The sequence below is a fragment of the Ambystoma mexicanum genome, chromosome 7p, assembly GCF_040938575.1.
Source record: "Ambystoma mexicanum isolate Mex_15411 chromosome 7p, UKY_AmexF1_1, whole genome shotgun sequence".
Classification (NCBI taxonomy): domain Eukaryota; kingdom Metazoa; phylum Chordata; class Amphibia; order Caudata; family Ambystomatidae; genus Ambystoma; species Ambystoma mexicanum.
In genome coordinates this window covers 98,458,812-98,470,832 of record NC_090939.1, presented here as the reverse complement: position 1 = coordinate 98,470,832, position 12,021 = coordinate 98,458,812, and the positions used below count along the sequence as shown (strand labels likewise).

At 44.0% G+C, this 12,021-nt stretch overlaps 1 protein-coding gene across 9 annotated transcripts in view; it reads left to right on the top strand.

Moving 5' to 3' along the window:
* The window catches only part of SPICE1 (spindle and centriole associated protein 1), a 1,365,450-nt gene that overhangs the window by 255,671 nt on the left and 1,097,758 nt on the right, over positions 1 to 12,021 (top strand). For all 9 annotated transcript variants that reach the window (XM_069635857.1, XM_069635859.1, XM_069635855.1 and 6 more), the window contains 2 exons: positions 8,962 to 9,083; positions 9,877 to 9,980. In XM_069635857.1, coding sequence (XP_069491958.1) covers positions 8,962 to 9,083; positions 9,877 to 9,980 — 226 coding nt within the window. The remainder of the gene's footprint in view (positions 1 to 8,961; positions 9,084 to 9,876; positions 9,981 to 12,021) is intronic.

The window sequence follows — 12,021 nt, the reverse complement described above, 5'->3', positions numbered from 1 at the left end:
AGTCTATGCACAGCATGTGATTCTAAGCAGATTAACAAGCATCAGAAGACGTGCATTACTTACGTGAAAGCATTTCTGATGATTGTACCAGCTTAGATTCACATGCGCCCTCCCTGCCTCCCCGCTCGGGGTGGAAGGAACATAGACTTCTTACTACTTTCTCTCTTCATGTACTCACTCACTATAGCCTTGGGCTCCCTCATGGCAGAAAAAATACAATCGGAGGGACCTCTGCGCGTGAGGGATTTTGGGTACTACACACGTCACGATAGGGATAGTGTTTCAGACACGCCTATGCCGACGTCCCCTTTCGGTCCCCGAAAGACCAGATGAAATACTCCGCGGTTACCACTGGATGTCGGACCATATGCACAGCATGTGAATCTAAGCAGATACAATCATCAGAAATGCTTTTACGGTAAGTAATGCATGTCATTTATATAGTGTCGCGCTGAGATCCTCTTCAATTTCCCCACAAGTTTTCCTCCTTAGTAGAGATGAAACACTGAAAACAGAGTTCCAAAAGTCAGAGCAAATAAGAATGAATGAGGGTCAAAAAGGCTCCCTTCATTCAGTATAGGAGAAAGGTCCAGAAGTCCAGCAAAAAGTGCTGAGGATCGCACTAGTAGAGGGGATGAAGCATAAAAATGATAAATCTCCCTAACACTGAGGATTTATTTTTTGTGAAACTCTGAGCCAAAGGCTGTTTATAAAAGCAACAAGGAAAAACTCTATCAGATCTAGTTACCATAGCAAATGGCTGAGAATCTGCTACAAGTGTGCGGAGTGGACATTCATCCTTTATTTTATTGTGTTTTAGTCAAAAATTAATTCAAATACAGCTCTCATTCTTATATGTATATAGACAAAAATGTAAATTAAAATATATGAAAGAAAATTGAATAAAATAGAATTCTAAACATTCCAGAATTACTTTCACTTGAGTAGCTCCAGATTACACACAAGTTCTACTACCTCACTAGTCGGAAGACATTCTTGCCCTGATCGAAGACGATCCCACAAAGCTTCAGTATTAAGCCACCAATCTTTGTCTATGAACCTCTGACTTGGCCACCCTGTTAGTTACAGTAACGCGGCAGTATATCAAAATGTTTCTTAAAGTCCATGTGCCTGAGATCACACCGTTAGCACAAGGTATCGGTGTACAAATCCTTATGTCTAGAGTAGAGGATTTGCCTTATGGGTGGTAAATTCAGTCTGAACCATAGGAAATCATTACGTCCTCTAGCATTAGGAAAACGCGTCAGGTGTCCTTGGTATGAGGCCCTGCGGTTTTTCATATACCAAGTTGGAGTTGGACAGTTTTTAAATCTCATTTAATTGTTTGTATCCAATCCTTTCTTTTTTTTTTTTTTTTTATACAAGCATTGGATTTTTTTATTTTATCAACCATTTCGCATTCACAAAGTTTAAGAATTTTATGGGTGTAGTTAGCCAGGCCGGACAAGATGTTATTGCTTTTTAACTAATTCCTGTTTCAGATCTTCATATAAGCTATTCTCTTGTGGTTCCGGGATGAGTCTGAAGACCGACAATATTCTCCACTCAATATGTGTGCGGAGGGATTACCGGCCCAGTTTATACCTCAAAGTCGAGATAGGCAGAGACTGAGGGAGTCTTAAAACCTCTTTCCACAGTAAACCCTCAAGTTTATCCCAATTTATTGCGTTTATGGCCGGATTGACATCTTAATCCATATATTAGGCTAGGGATCACTTTACTAATATAATATTTAACCAGTGGTACTAACGAGAATTAGTACTGAGAGTTTCTTTTCTTAATTTAACTCCCTAGTTGTGTTAATTTTCCCTCCATAATGCCCTCGACATACCCCCCTGAAGGGAAGGAGCGGATGTTAAATCCTAAATATAAAACCTCCTTTCCAATTGCCACTACTTGACCAGAAATTCTTCAGGTCAAATTTGGCTCCTTTGTTAAAGGACGTTTAAAGATGACTATTTGGGATTTGCCTGGGTTGACGTTTAGGTTGTTAAATGCACCGAACTCCCCCAGGGCGTCTAGGAGGCGCTGGAGCCCAATGGGTGTACAGTCCAAAAGCACAATGTCATCTGCATATGCCACCCAGTTCACCCTCTCCGAGGCCCACTACGGGACTTGCAAGGCCCTGCCCCTGCATGGTTTTGGCTAGATCAGCCAGATACAGATTGAATAAGCATGGGGCTACCATGCTTCCATCCCTTGAAAGTTTGAATTCGGGAGGATAAGTTACCTTTTGCATCCAATCTTATACTCCAGAGAGATTTCCTGTGGAGTTCAATGATTATTGCCAGCAGAGAAGTAAGGTGAATCCTATAAATAAACTTGTGATTTACCAGGGGCATAGACGTATTAACATCCAGGCCTACTAGGCCCAGGCCTAGGGCAGCAGGTGTCCAGAGGAGCAGCATTTTATTGCAGTTTATTTTCAATTTACTGGTTGTCATTTTTTTTTAAATATAAAGCCAATTCTGTTTCTCTGACACTGCAAGTAATTTTTAGCTATTAGAAGTCACTCCACTCTAACAGCTAAAGTCTTTCATGGCCAAACTTATATATATGCTTGATATTTTCAAACGCGTTATGGTTAGGGTGACTTTTGTTTTAAAAACAAAAAAAGGAAACGCGTACCAAATCCAGCGTGCTTTAGTTATTTAGTAATTCAGTCATACAACACTCAGACATATATGACAGATATAAAGCTCTTTAGTCATTATCTTCCCAAAATGCTCTTTAATATGCAAAACAGCCAAAACCTCATTGGTTTTATTAGTGCGACTACACATTCTTTGGCGTTCTTCTAATCAATACACACATACTGTGTTAAGCAGTCACATTTATATTCAAATACACAACATACATTTTTTAAACTTGCAAAAATGAGGGTATTCTCTTCAGAGAAGTAAAGGTTAAAAATTATGCATAATTTTACCATATAAAATGCATGCCTATGCTCAAGTCGAGCACAGAGTTCCCACAGGTGGCACTAACATGATCTTCAGAAGCAACACTTATTTTGGTCTCCACCCCCACATTTAAGAGGTCTGTCTGCCCAACAGGTGCAAGCATGAAATCGATCATGAGAAGTTAAAAGGGCGAAAGAATAAATCTGAATGCAGAGGTTCATCAAGAAACCTGTGAAAAAGATATCCAAAGTCATACAAGGGTGAGGACAAAAACTGTGTGCCAAAGCCGCACACGTTTTCACAACTGTAAAGGTGTCCCATAAAGATATCCATCCAGCCATCTTTACAGAAGCTGCTCTTTGCTAAGCAGGCAAATGGTATCCCTGCTGAGTCTATCACGTGTCTTTGACATTCTGCTGCACGCTCGGTACTACCAGGAGAACCAACAGCAAAGTATATCACACAATGCATAACTGTGAAGTATAAACTAATCTTTACATACATTCTATTTTAAATACAAGATGGGACATTTACTGTGAAACACTACTTCAAACAGGGCATCTATATCTATACCCACAACTCTCCTATGTATTGTACAGTCCAACAAACTCTGCAGATTTAACAAACATTTTAAATTACCTTAATAGCAATCTGGCAAAGCCTGTAACCTAAACCACATGCACAAAGTTACTATTATGCTGAAATGCCTGATCCATTGCTCAATGTTCATCTTGGAGTGTTTAGTATTTTGAACAGTTGCACAAACAGCAATGATGTAAATGGAATGTACCACTTAATTTGTTAAAATGGTGCCTGCGTTGTGCAGCTACGAGGAATTATGTTGCTACCCACACCTGAATGTTCAGGGTCGGCCTTATCCATTACCCCACCATGTGAATGCTCAGCCAAAGATTCCAAGAACCTTCTCCAACTGTCTTTACTCTACTGAGGTGTGTATGCCCAGGCAGAGCTTACAGGTTTTGTGATTTTTTTTTTTGGCCATATTTTAATGGCGTTCCAGCACAAGGGATTGGCGGTACATCGGCTGCAAGAGGTAACTTGCCCTATTTCCATTTTTCCCCAGCTGTAACCACGCGAAGGGGTTTAATTTATTTGGATTCAACATTTTTATAAAATGTGCCTGTACCACTTGGATATATTTCATATGTAAACTTAACCATTTCACAAGACTGGATTTCGAAATTTAGTTATGTTGCATCAATGGTACAGACCAGTCAAGGTGCTTTACCATGGAGTGACAGCAAGTAATTTGTGAGGGAAACCAGATATTGGCATTGAAACACAATTCCGGGGGTTGGGGGGAGCGCATGCACTTATTTGGGCATAGGGCAGCAAAAAGTCTAAATATGCCAATGACCAGGGGAGAAAGGAGGGGGTGTGCCAAGAACCCAGCACAAACACAATATTAAATATAAATGCGTAGACTTGGTGCGCACATATAAGGAACTGCCGTTTTCTTAGTTATGGTAGAAACATTCGGCCCTGCATGGCTGCACAGTAAACACAAACCCAAGGAAGAAACCTGAATAGGCCCAAGCACGGACGATGAAGGGACCCACGCTACTTGCTCCCACAGAAACGTTCCTTTGGTCCAGAATTGTTGCCAATACGTGTTATCCCAAGTAGGAATGCGCCCTGCAAGGCCGCAAGACAGTACCAGGCGCCTCGCAATGCACGCTTATTGCAGCCAGGCCAAAATAAGGCCTCCACCCAGCCCACCAGGAGTTATGACTCCCACAACTGACTCAGTCCAAGACCCCTGAATTCCACGATAGTAGGTGACCCCAGACCACCAAACATAAGCCCAGTGGTCATTAAAGATCTAAGAGAAAACAACCATTCCACCTTATTTCATAATGACCCACTTTATAATACGAGGTATAGGGTGGGATAAATTAAAGTCCAAAGCGAGGGTGGAAACCTTGGGTGTGGAGAGTGCAATATGGACTGAGTGAAGAATGTGTGGGTCAGCATGATCTTAAGCCTCCCCCTGTGCCAGTCTCTGAGTTTCCCAGATGCATGCCATAATTATAGAGTAGCATTGTTTTACATATTAACTCATTGCAAACTCAACCTCGATTCCCTGCAGATGAGCCCAGCTGACCCCACGTGATGGAAGACGGATGGACGGGGTTGGGACCCGTAGCAGCCTGGTATCTCCTATGGAGCAGGCCGCCCATGTATAGGGTTTCGCCAACCAGCCACGTGGGTTTTACTGTATATGTAATATCATTAATGATGATGTGTTTCCTTATAATATTCTGCTTGTACTATTTTTCGGCAAAACTTTCTTGAACAGCAGAGTTCTTTGCTGGCCTACCTATCTTTTGTGCAGTTAAAACTTGCTATCCTTGCACAAATCTCTTGACCTTTTTTTCCCTAGCGGGTTGTATTTTTTTCTGGCGTGAGCGTTTGTGGGCGTGCCTTCAAAACTAGTGTGCTATTTTTTTTGCCACAGACTGTAGTCAGTCTCGGTTGTGCACAATAGGGTCACCGATGTCCTAACCTGGTGGCGCCTTTCTTTTTTTGCCATTTCTCATGTGGTTGTCCTTTGTTAGCCCTACCATTCTGGGAGTGTCTGTGCATGTGTTTTGCCTTTGGCGGGAACCATTGCTGTTCCCGCCTAGGCTCCAGTGTGTCTGCGAAGGCAGGAAGTGGGGGAGGAGTTTTACACTCCCCTTTGTCTGGCAGAGTGCCTGAATGGGGGATTGGGGGGGGGGGGGGGTGTTTGGTTGTCCTGATAGAACAGCCCCACCCTTTCCTGTAAAATGCGGAGAGAGTTTGCAGAGGAGTGAGTGGGAAAACCGAATAAAAGGTGAGGTTCGTGAGGTAAAGGGCAAGTTGACTACTGGAACCATAAGATTCAAAGCTGAAGACAACCAGAGACGCCTGCAAGACCCTTCCAGTAACTGTGAAGCGACTACTGCTATCCTGACCCAGTTTTATCTACATAGGAGCTCCAAAGAGGACAAATCCTTCCCTTTGTCTGGTGGGACCAACTAGCCTCAAGACAAACTACATATCGAACCATCTCCCAAGGTGCTGTGACGCTCCAGGGCTGCAGACCACGAATACCAGGAGACTGTCGACCCATTTGTAGTGCAAAGTCTTGAAGAGGCCGAATCTTTCCAGAAATTTGAGCTCCAGTTGTACCTCCAGAGGCACAAACACACTCCCCTCATCACAGTGCAGGACTTCAGAATCGAAGATGGACTGGGAGAATACTGTCCTTTGTTGGAGCTAATAGAAAGGTGCCAAAGCTGCAGACTGACCAAGGAGACTGAAGAAATCCGTGCCAAGGGTCCTCTCTCTCGCGACTGCTGCTGTGACATCCCATTCAGAGTCCTTCCTATCGTCACCAGACCGAGGAATCTTGTCCATCGCTGCTACAGAGGCAAATCCAGCTAGGTTTAGTTCTAACTAGGTACTTTAGGGCTAAAGATAGAACTTAGCTTAACGCAGAGTCTCGCTCCAGTGAGACTGTAGTGTGTGAAGAGTTGTCAGGGTCTCCACCCTACCTCTGGCCCAGGTTTAATAGATTGTCCCCTATTTGGGAGTCGTTTGCAGGGTCACCCTGAGGAACTTTACCTGTTCTGCTGCTACATAAGACTTTGGGTCCACTCCTACACTGACTTTTTGGTCTAGTTCGGGATTGGACTTTAAAAGCATTAGGATTCTTGAAAAGTGTCACTACAACATAAAGGTTTGCTGAAGTGTGCATAACCAACTATTTTCCGTCCTCCAGACTTTACTTGATGTGGTTTTGTTAAACAAATACAATTACTGTATATGTTATACATCAATGTGAGTGTGCAATAGTACAGATAATACGGTAGAACTGTCATTAATGTCATTCTCTGTAACAAATGCAACTGCAAGCCACTACTATTGTATCGATCAACAAGTATTGCTATTAATTCCTATGTGTGTTGGTTAAGTGAAACCAGTATTTATCTACCTTCCTTGTGTAAATAACAATACATGTATATTTACATTTACTGTGTAAGATTTTCTTTGGACTATTGTATTTACTAGTTTCAGTGTACTGAACTACAGCTCACATCCTCCTCCTAAAATAAGCCTGGCTGCTCTGCCATTCTACCAAGATCCTTTGGTTAGTACAGACTTATACTAAGAGTTGGGGGAACTGGTATACGAAGGCATAGTTTTACAGAGTCCTGCCTCAAGTGGACTTTAGGGAAACTACCCTAACGATGAGACCCCATGTTCGTGATCTTCATCAGTCTTACAAAATCTTGCAAGGGGTTCTTCAAGTGTTAATCCGGTGTAACCCACAAAACCCAACTATTGTGGTGTCCTTGCTTCCTGGTTCGTGTTAGGCCAATTCTGCCGACAACCACCAGGGCTACTTGCTTTTTCAAAGGAATGTAAGCTAATTCATTTGAGCTGTCACTCTAGGAGTAGCTGTGCCCCATTTCTGACACACTGGATCCCTCAACCATCTGCAAGCCACTTTTGAAAAGAGGCACCTACGAACCACTAGTTATAACATGCTAGTGAGTCCAAGTCTGCTTTCGATGCCTTTGGCTGAGAGACGACACTGCCAAGTGGCAAGGTTCTACTTCCGATTCCTCCTATCCTCTTTGCAGTGCCAACAAGGAAGACTTATTACACTTTGGCCCCCGTCACAAGTTTGCCGGTCCGGAAACAACATTGCTGTTAAGGTTACCGGCACCATTGTTTCTGAACCGGCAAACTGAGGCTGCGGGCGGGTGCCGGATCGCCTGCCAGGGTCAGACCTGGCAGGCGGAATGGCACCCGCCCGCAGGCTTTCATGGAAGCACCAGCACTGTTATTAACGGTGCCGGTGCTTCTGTGGTCCCAACTTCCATAGAGTTGTATGGGAATGGGATCAACATTTTACCGGCGCCTGACTTACCAGACCGCTGGGGTTGTAATGCCCTGGTGTTTCCAGCAAGTAAGGCAGCGGTAAATTATTAGGTCTGGCGGCTATCTGCTGGTTTTACCGGCACTGTTACTGCTGGAACCAGAATTGAGGGCCTTTGTCTTATTTTGTTGCGCATACTCGCATATTTGAAAACTGACTATCTTACCGGTTTTAAGACCAGTTATTTGCACAATGTCACCTTGGCTTATATTATCTCTTCACGGTCAACTCATGATATTTTGCTTGGGCATTGTCTTTATTGAGGGGGTGGGGTGTGTTGAACAAAGTGAGACTATTTGTGGATCAATTGTTCTGATGTCTGCTTCCCTGTTTTTAACATATTCCTATTTTGATGTTTTGTATTTGTTCTCTATGAATGTATATTTTTATTTTAAAGGATTTTTATCCGAATAAACGATGTTTTGATGAGGATTCCAAGTTGCATGCTTGTTCCAAAGCATTTCCCTTATTTCATGTCCCTGATATTTTCAACTAACAGGACTGCACACCTTTTGAGAGGGGGGCATGCATGTTTAAAATATACATGATAAATGTTACTGTACTTCTGTGTGTGTATGTTCATTTACCCATCCTCAAACTATGTAAGCCTTCTGACCACCCTGTATACCATGCAGTACTGTAAAGACATACTATGCCCTTGTATTTCATCTCATCTGTTCCTTGCCCAAATTCCTTCCCCAGGCCAGTGCTCTAAAGCTACCCGCTTCTTTGCTCTCCATTTCATGTCACAAAGGTATCCAAGTCTATTTGAATGGCAAATAAACCATTTCAATATGGTCCTTTGAGAATGTGGGACTGAGTTTGAAACCATACATTATTTTGCCAGCACCTCAACTCTTGCTCTGCACTGTTATCTTCATTGTTAAACACAAATGCATGGTTATCGCCATTTCTGGGTAGGGTCATAGTAAAGGGAAGCCTCACATACTTCAGAAGGAAACTGAGATCCTGGGGGTGATGGGTGTACTCCTTATAAATGTAAGTTGTTTGTCCTGAGCGGGGTTTCACTCTAATGGGTGTGTTGAAAGTGGCCACTTTGTTGCTCCTGAGGTTTTTGATAACCGGTCTGTCTTTTTACTTTTTCAGGTTTTCCTAATGTAACCGTGGCTCCTCACTGTGACCTGGACACATCCCAGGGTCCCATAACACAAAAGCCCAACCCTCCCACCCAGCTTTCAATCCTTAGCGAGTCTGTCATGGATTCACAGGTAAGTTTTTGTCAGTAGTCCTAATCAAAGCTTCATCAATAGGCCAACACACTGTACCTCGCTTCAGCCCAGTGTGGTGGAGGCCTATGGTGAATGGTGAGTGGTTAATGGAGCATGGCGCTGGGGCTGCGGGAGAGCCGGGGAGAGTGGGGAAATCCAGGGGCTCGGGTTTGAGGACTGCAGTGGTAAGAGTGATGTTACTCCCAGCCTGCTCTGAAAATGATCAGCGGGTAACCAGGTGACTGCTGCTTTTACCGGGCAGCCGTGTGCAACATTGCACTTTTGATGGTGACATGTAGACTTTTATTCAACCTAGAAAACGCTTTCAATGGCCATACATGTAAAAATGCATGTAAACGCTCCATTGAATGCCTTCGACCCATCTATCTGCTCAATGAGTCTGACGTTTCTGCTTTTTCTTTCATATCCCTCAAAGCAAGCCCGATTGTGCCTTCTATTTACTTACCATGTATTTTTGTACCAAAAGTGAATTTCCTAGGTGCTAGGATTGACTTTCACCAACTGTCCTTATTAGCTGTACGATTTGTGAGTATGGTGATTTGGAATGAGAGCTTAACACTGGTTAGAGGCCCAAAACTCTGCACCTGGGACCACCTAGTTTGAGCATGCCATATTTACTGTTTAAGTGAAAGGCAGTGCTCATTGAATAGAAGTGCCTGCCGTTACAGGCCAATACCCATCAGAACTTCAATGGTTACTTGAGTCTTGGAAGAACTTAACTTTTCAGATTCATAATTGTTTTGATGTTCTGCTTTTTATTTTGCTGATTTAGGCACTGAATGAAGTAAATCACTCGTCATCCCATACCCCTTCAGAACAAAGCTTGGATGTGCGGGATATCTCAGTGAGCATATATTCCAACGTCAGTGCAGACAGGTTGGTTGTGATATTGTACATCTGCTGATCTTTCATCAAAGCCATCTGTCTGTGTACTCCAACTCTTTTGTGATTGAGCATTGTAAAGCATTGTAAATACTCACCCATGTTACCATTGGTGTCATCCACTTTATTTTCCATCCTGGTACTCTATGGAACTCTTTTATTGGGGTGTCTCCAGAGCTCTGGTTCTCTCTAGGATAGAGTATTGCAATAGCCTCTTTCTAAATCTGCCTGCCTCTACTCTCCACCCTCCGCTACTCATCCAAAACACGACTCCAAGTCTTGTCCTTGGCCTCAAGCCCAGGGATCGGATCTCTCCAGGACTGAAATCTCTGCACTAGCTCCCATGGCTGCGAGGATTAAGTTCAAAACCCTCTGCATAGTTCACAAGGCCTTCTGGGGCCTCAATAACTTCAACTTTCTCTTCCTAAATATCTTCCTTCTCTGGCTCTTCGCTCATCCGCCTCCAACTCCCTCAGGGTTAGTCATTTTTCCAAGCAGCAAGTTGGTGGTTGATCTTTCTTCTGCCGGGACCTCGCTCTGGAACCGCTTCCCTGCTTCTCTGAAACTTGGGGAGAACCATCTCTGTTTCTGGAAACACCTCAAGACCTTCCTCTTTGCTTCTGCTTTCTCTCCTCCTCTCCCCTGCTGATCTCCTGGTTGATTCTGAAACTGCACTGGTCACCTGGGTACCCTCTGATCTCGGGCCCAGGTCTCTCCTCGCCAGCAGCACACCTGCACTGCCCCCTTGTTAACCCCTGCACTCGGACTGTTTCTGGATCCCTACAGTCCGTACTAGCACTTGACACCTTATGTCTGCACTTACCCTTGCACTTGCCACCAGCTGACCACACTTTTATTTATTGTCTTTTTTTATTTACTGTTATCCTATGTACTGCACTGCCCCACCTTCCCCCTGCACCTTTCTCCTTCCCCTCGCCCCTTGCGCCATCTCAATGTCACCTGCCCTAGTAGGATCGCTGTCTCTCTTCCCTCTGTTTCCCCTCCCTTGCTTCGTCGCGTCTTGAAACACTTGTGTATAGGCGCATTATAAATGCCTTACGATATATCATATCATTAATGAAAGGCGTAAAAGCCTTGTACGCTACCTTTTGCCCTACATATTTGTAGTCCACTGTGCAAATGAACAAAATTTGCCTGCAAGGAGCTGCCTACGTGCATTTCTACACGGAACGTCTCCTGCTGCCAAATCTTTATATATATATATATATATATATCTCCTGGCCCGCAGTAGCGGCTGTGTAGTTATGGTTAAGTTGCTAAACTCATAGGAAGACCACTTTTTCGCCGGCTTATAACAACACTCCCCCTGGATGAATCCTCACCAAACTTTGCGAAAAAAAGTATATGGCCCGCTCTGAATACTTTGGTGAGGTTTCGTGCACGGAATTATAGGGGGGGGGTACCAACATTTATTTTATTTTTTTTCTCCATAGACTGAATGGGCAAAAACGAAAGCTGGACGGATTTGCGCCAAATTTGCGGCGGGGGCTTGGGTCAGAAAGCATGCTTTTGTGTGTTTGGTGGGAATCCGATCAATACTTTTGTTACAAACAACTGAAATGTACGTCTCTAAAAATTAGTGATATCTGGGTCCGCTCCGGAGTACTTTGGTGGCGGCTGGTGGTTGGCTGGAGGGATGCCTGCTCTGCGTCAACATTTTTTGGCAAACGTCGCCATGGTGTATTGGAGGACAGTGTGCTGGCGGAAGGGTCTGCAAAATATACCGTACGCCATGTGTTGGCGGCAAGAAGGAAGGGAAAGGGTGGGGGAGTGAGAAGTGGTTCATGTGAGATATGTAAATAGGTAGAAGAAGACGGACGAGTGGCTGCAGTATTCGTACGTATTGCGCCAATTTGCAGGTACCTAGACAGGGGACTACTTTGTGTGGTGATTGGAGGCAGCTGTCGTAACGGCCCGATAGCTTCTGCCTCAACTAGTTTGCAGTGACCTCTTTCCGTGGTGAGTGGTGGCAGGTGAATTGCACATGACATAGGTTGGGTGTGGCCGCAGATGG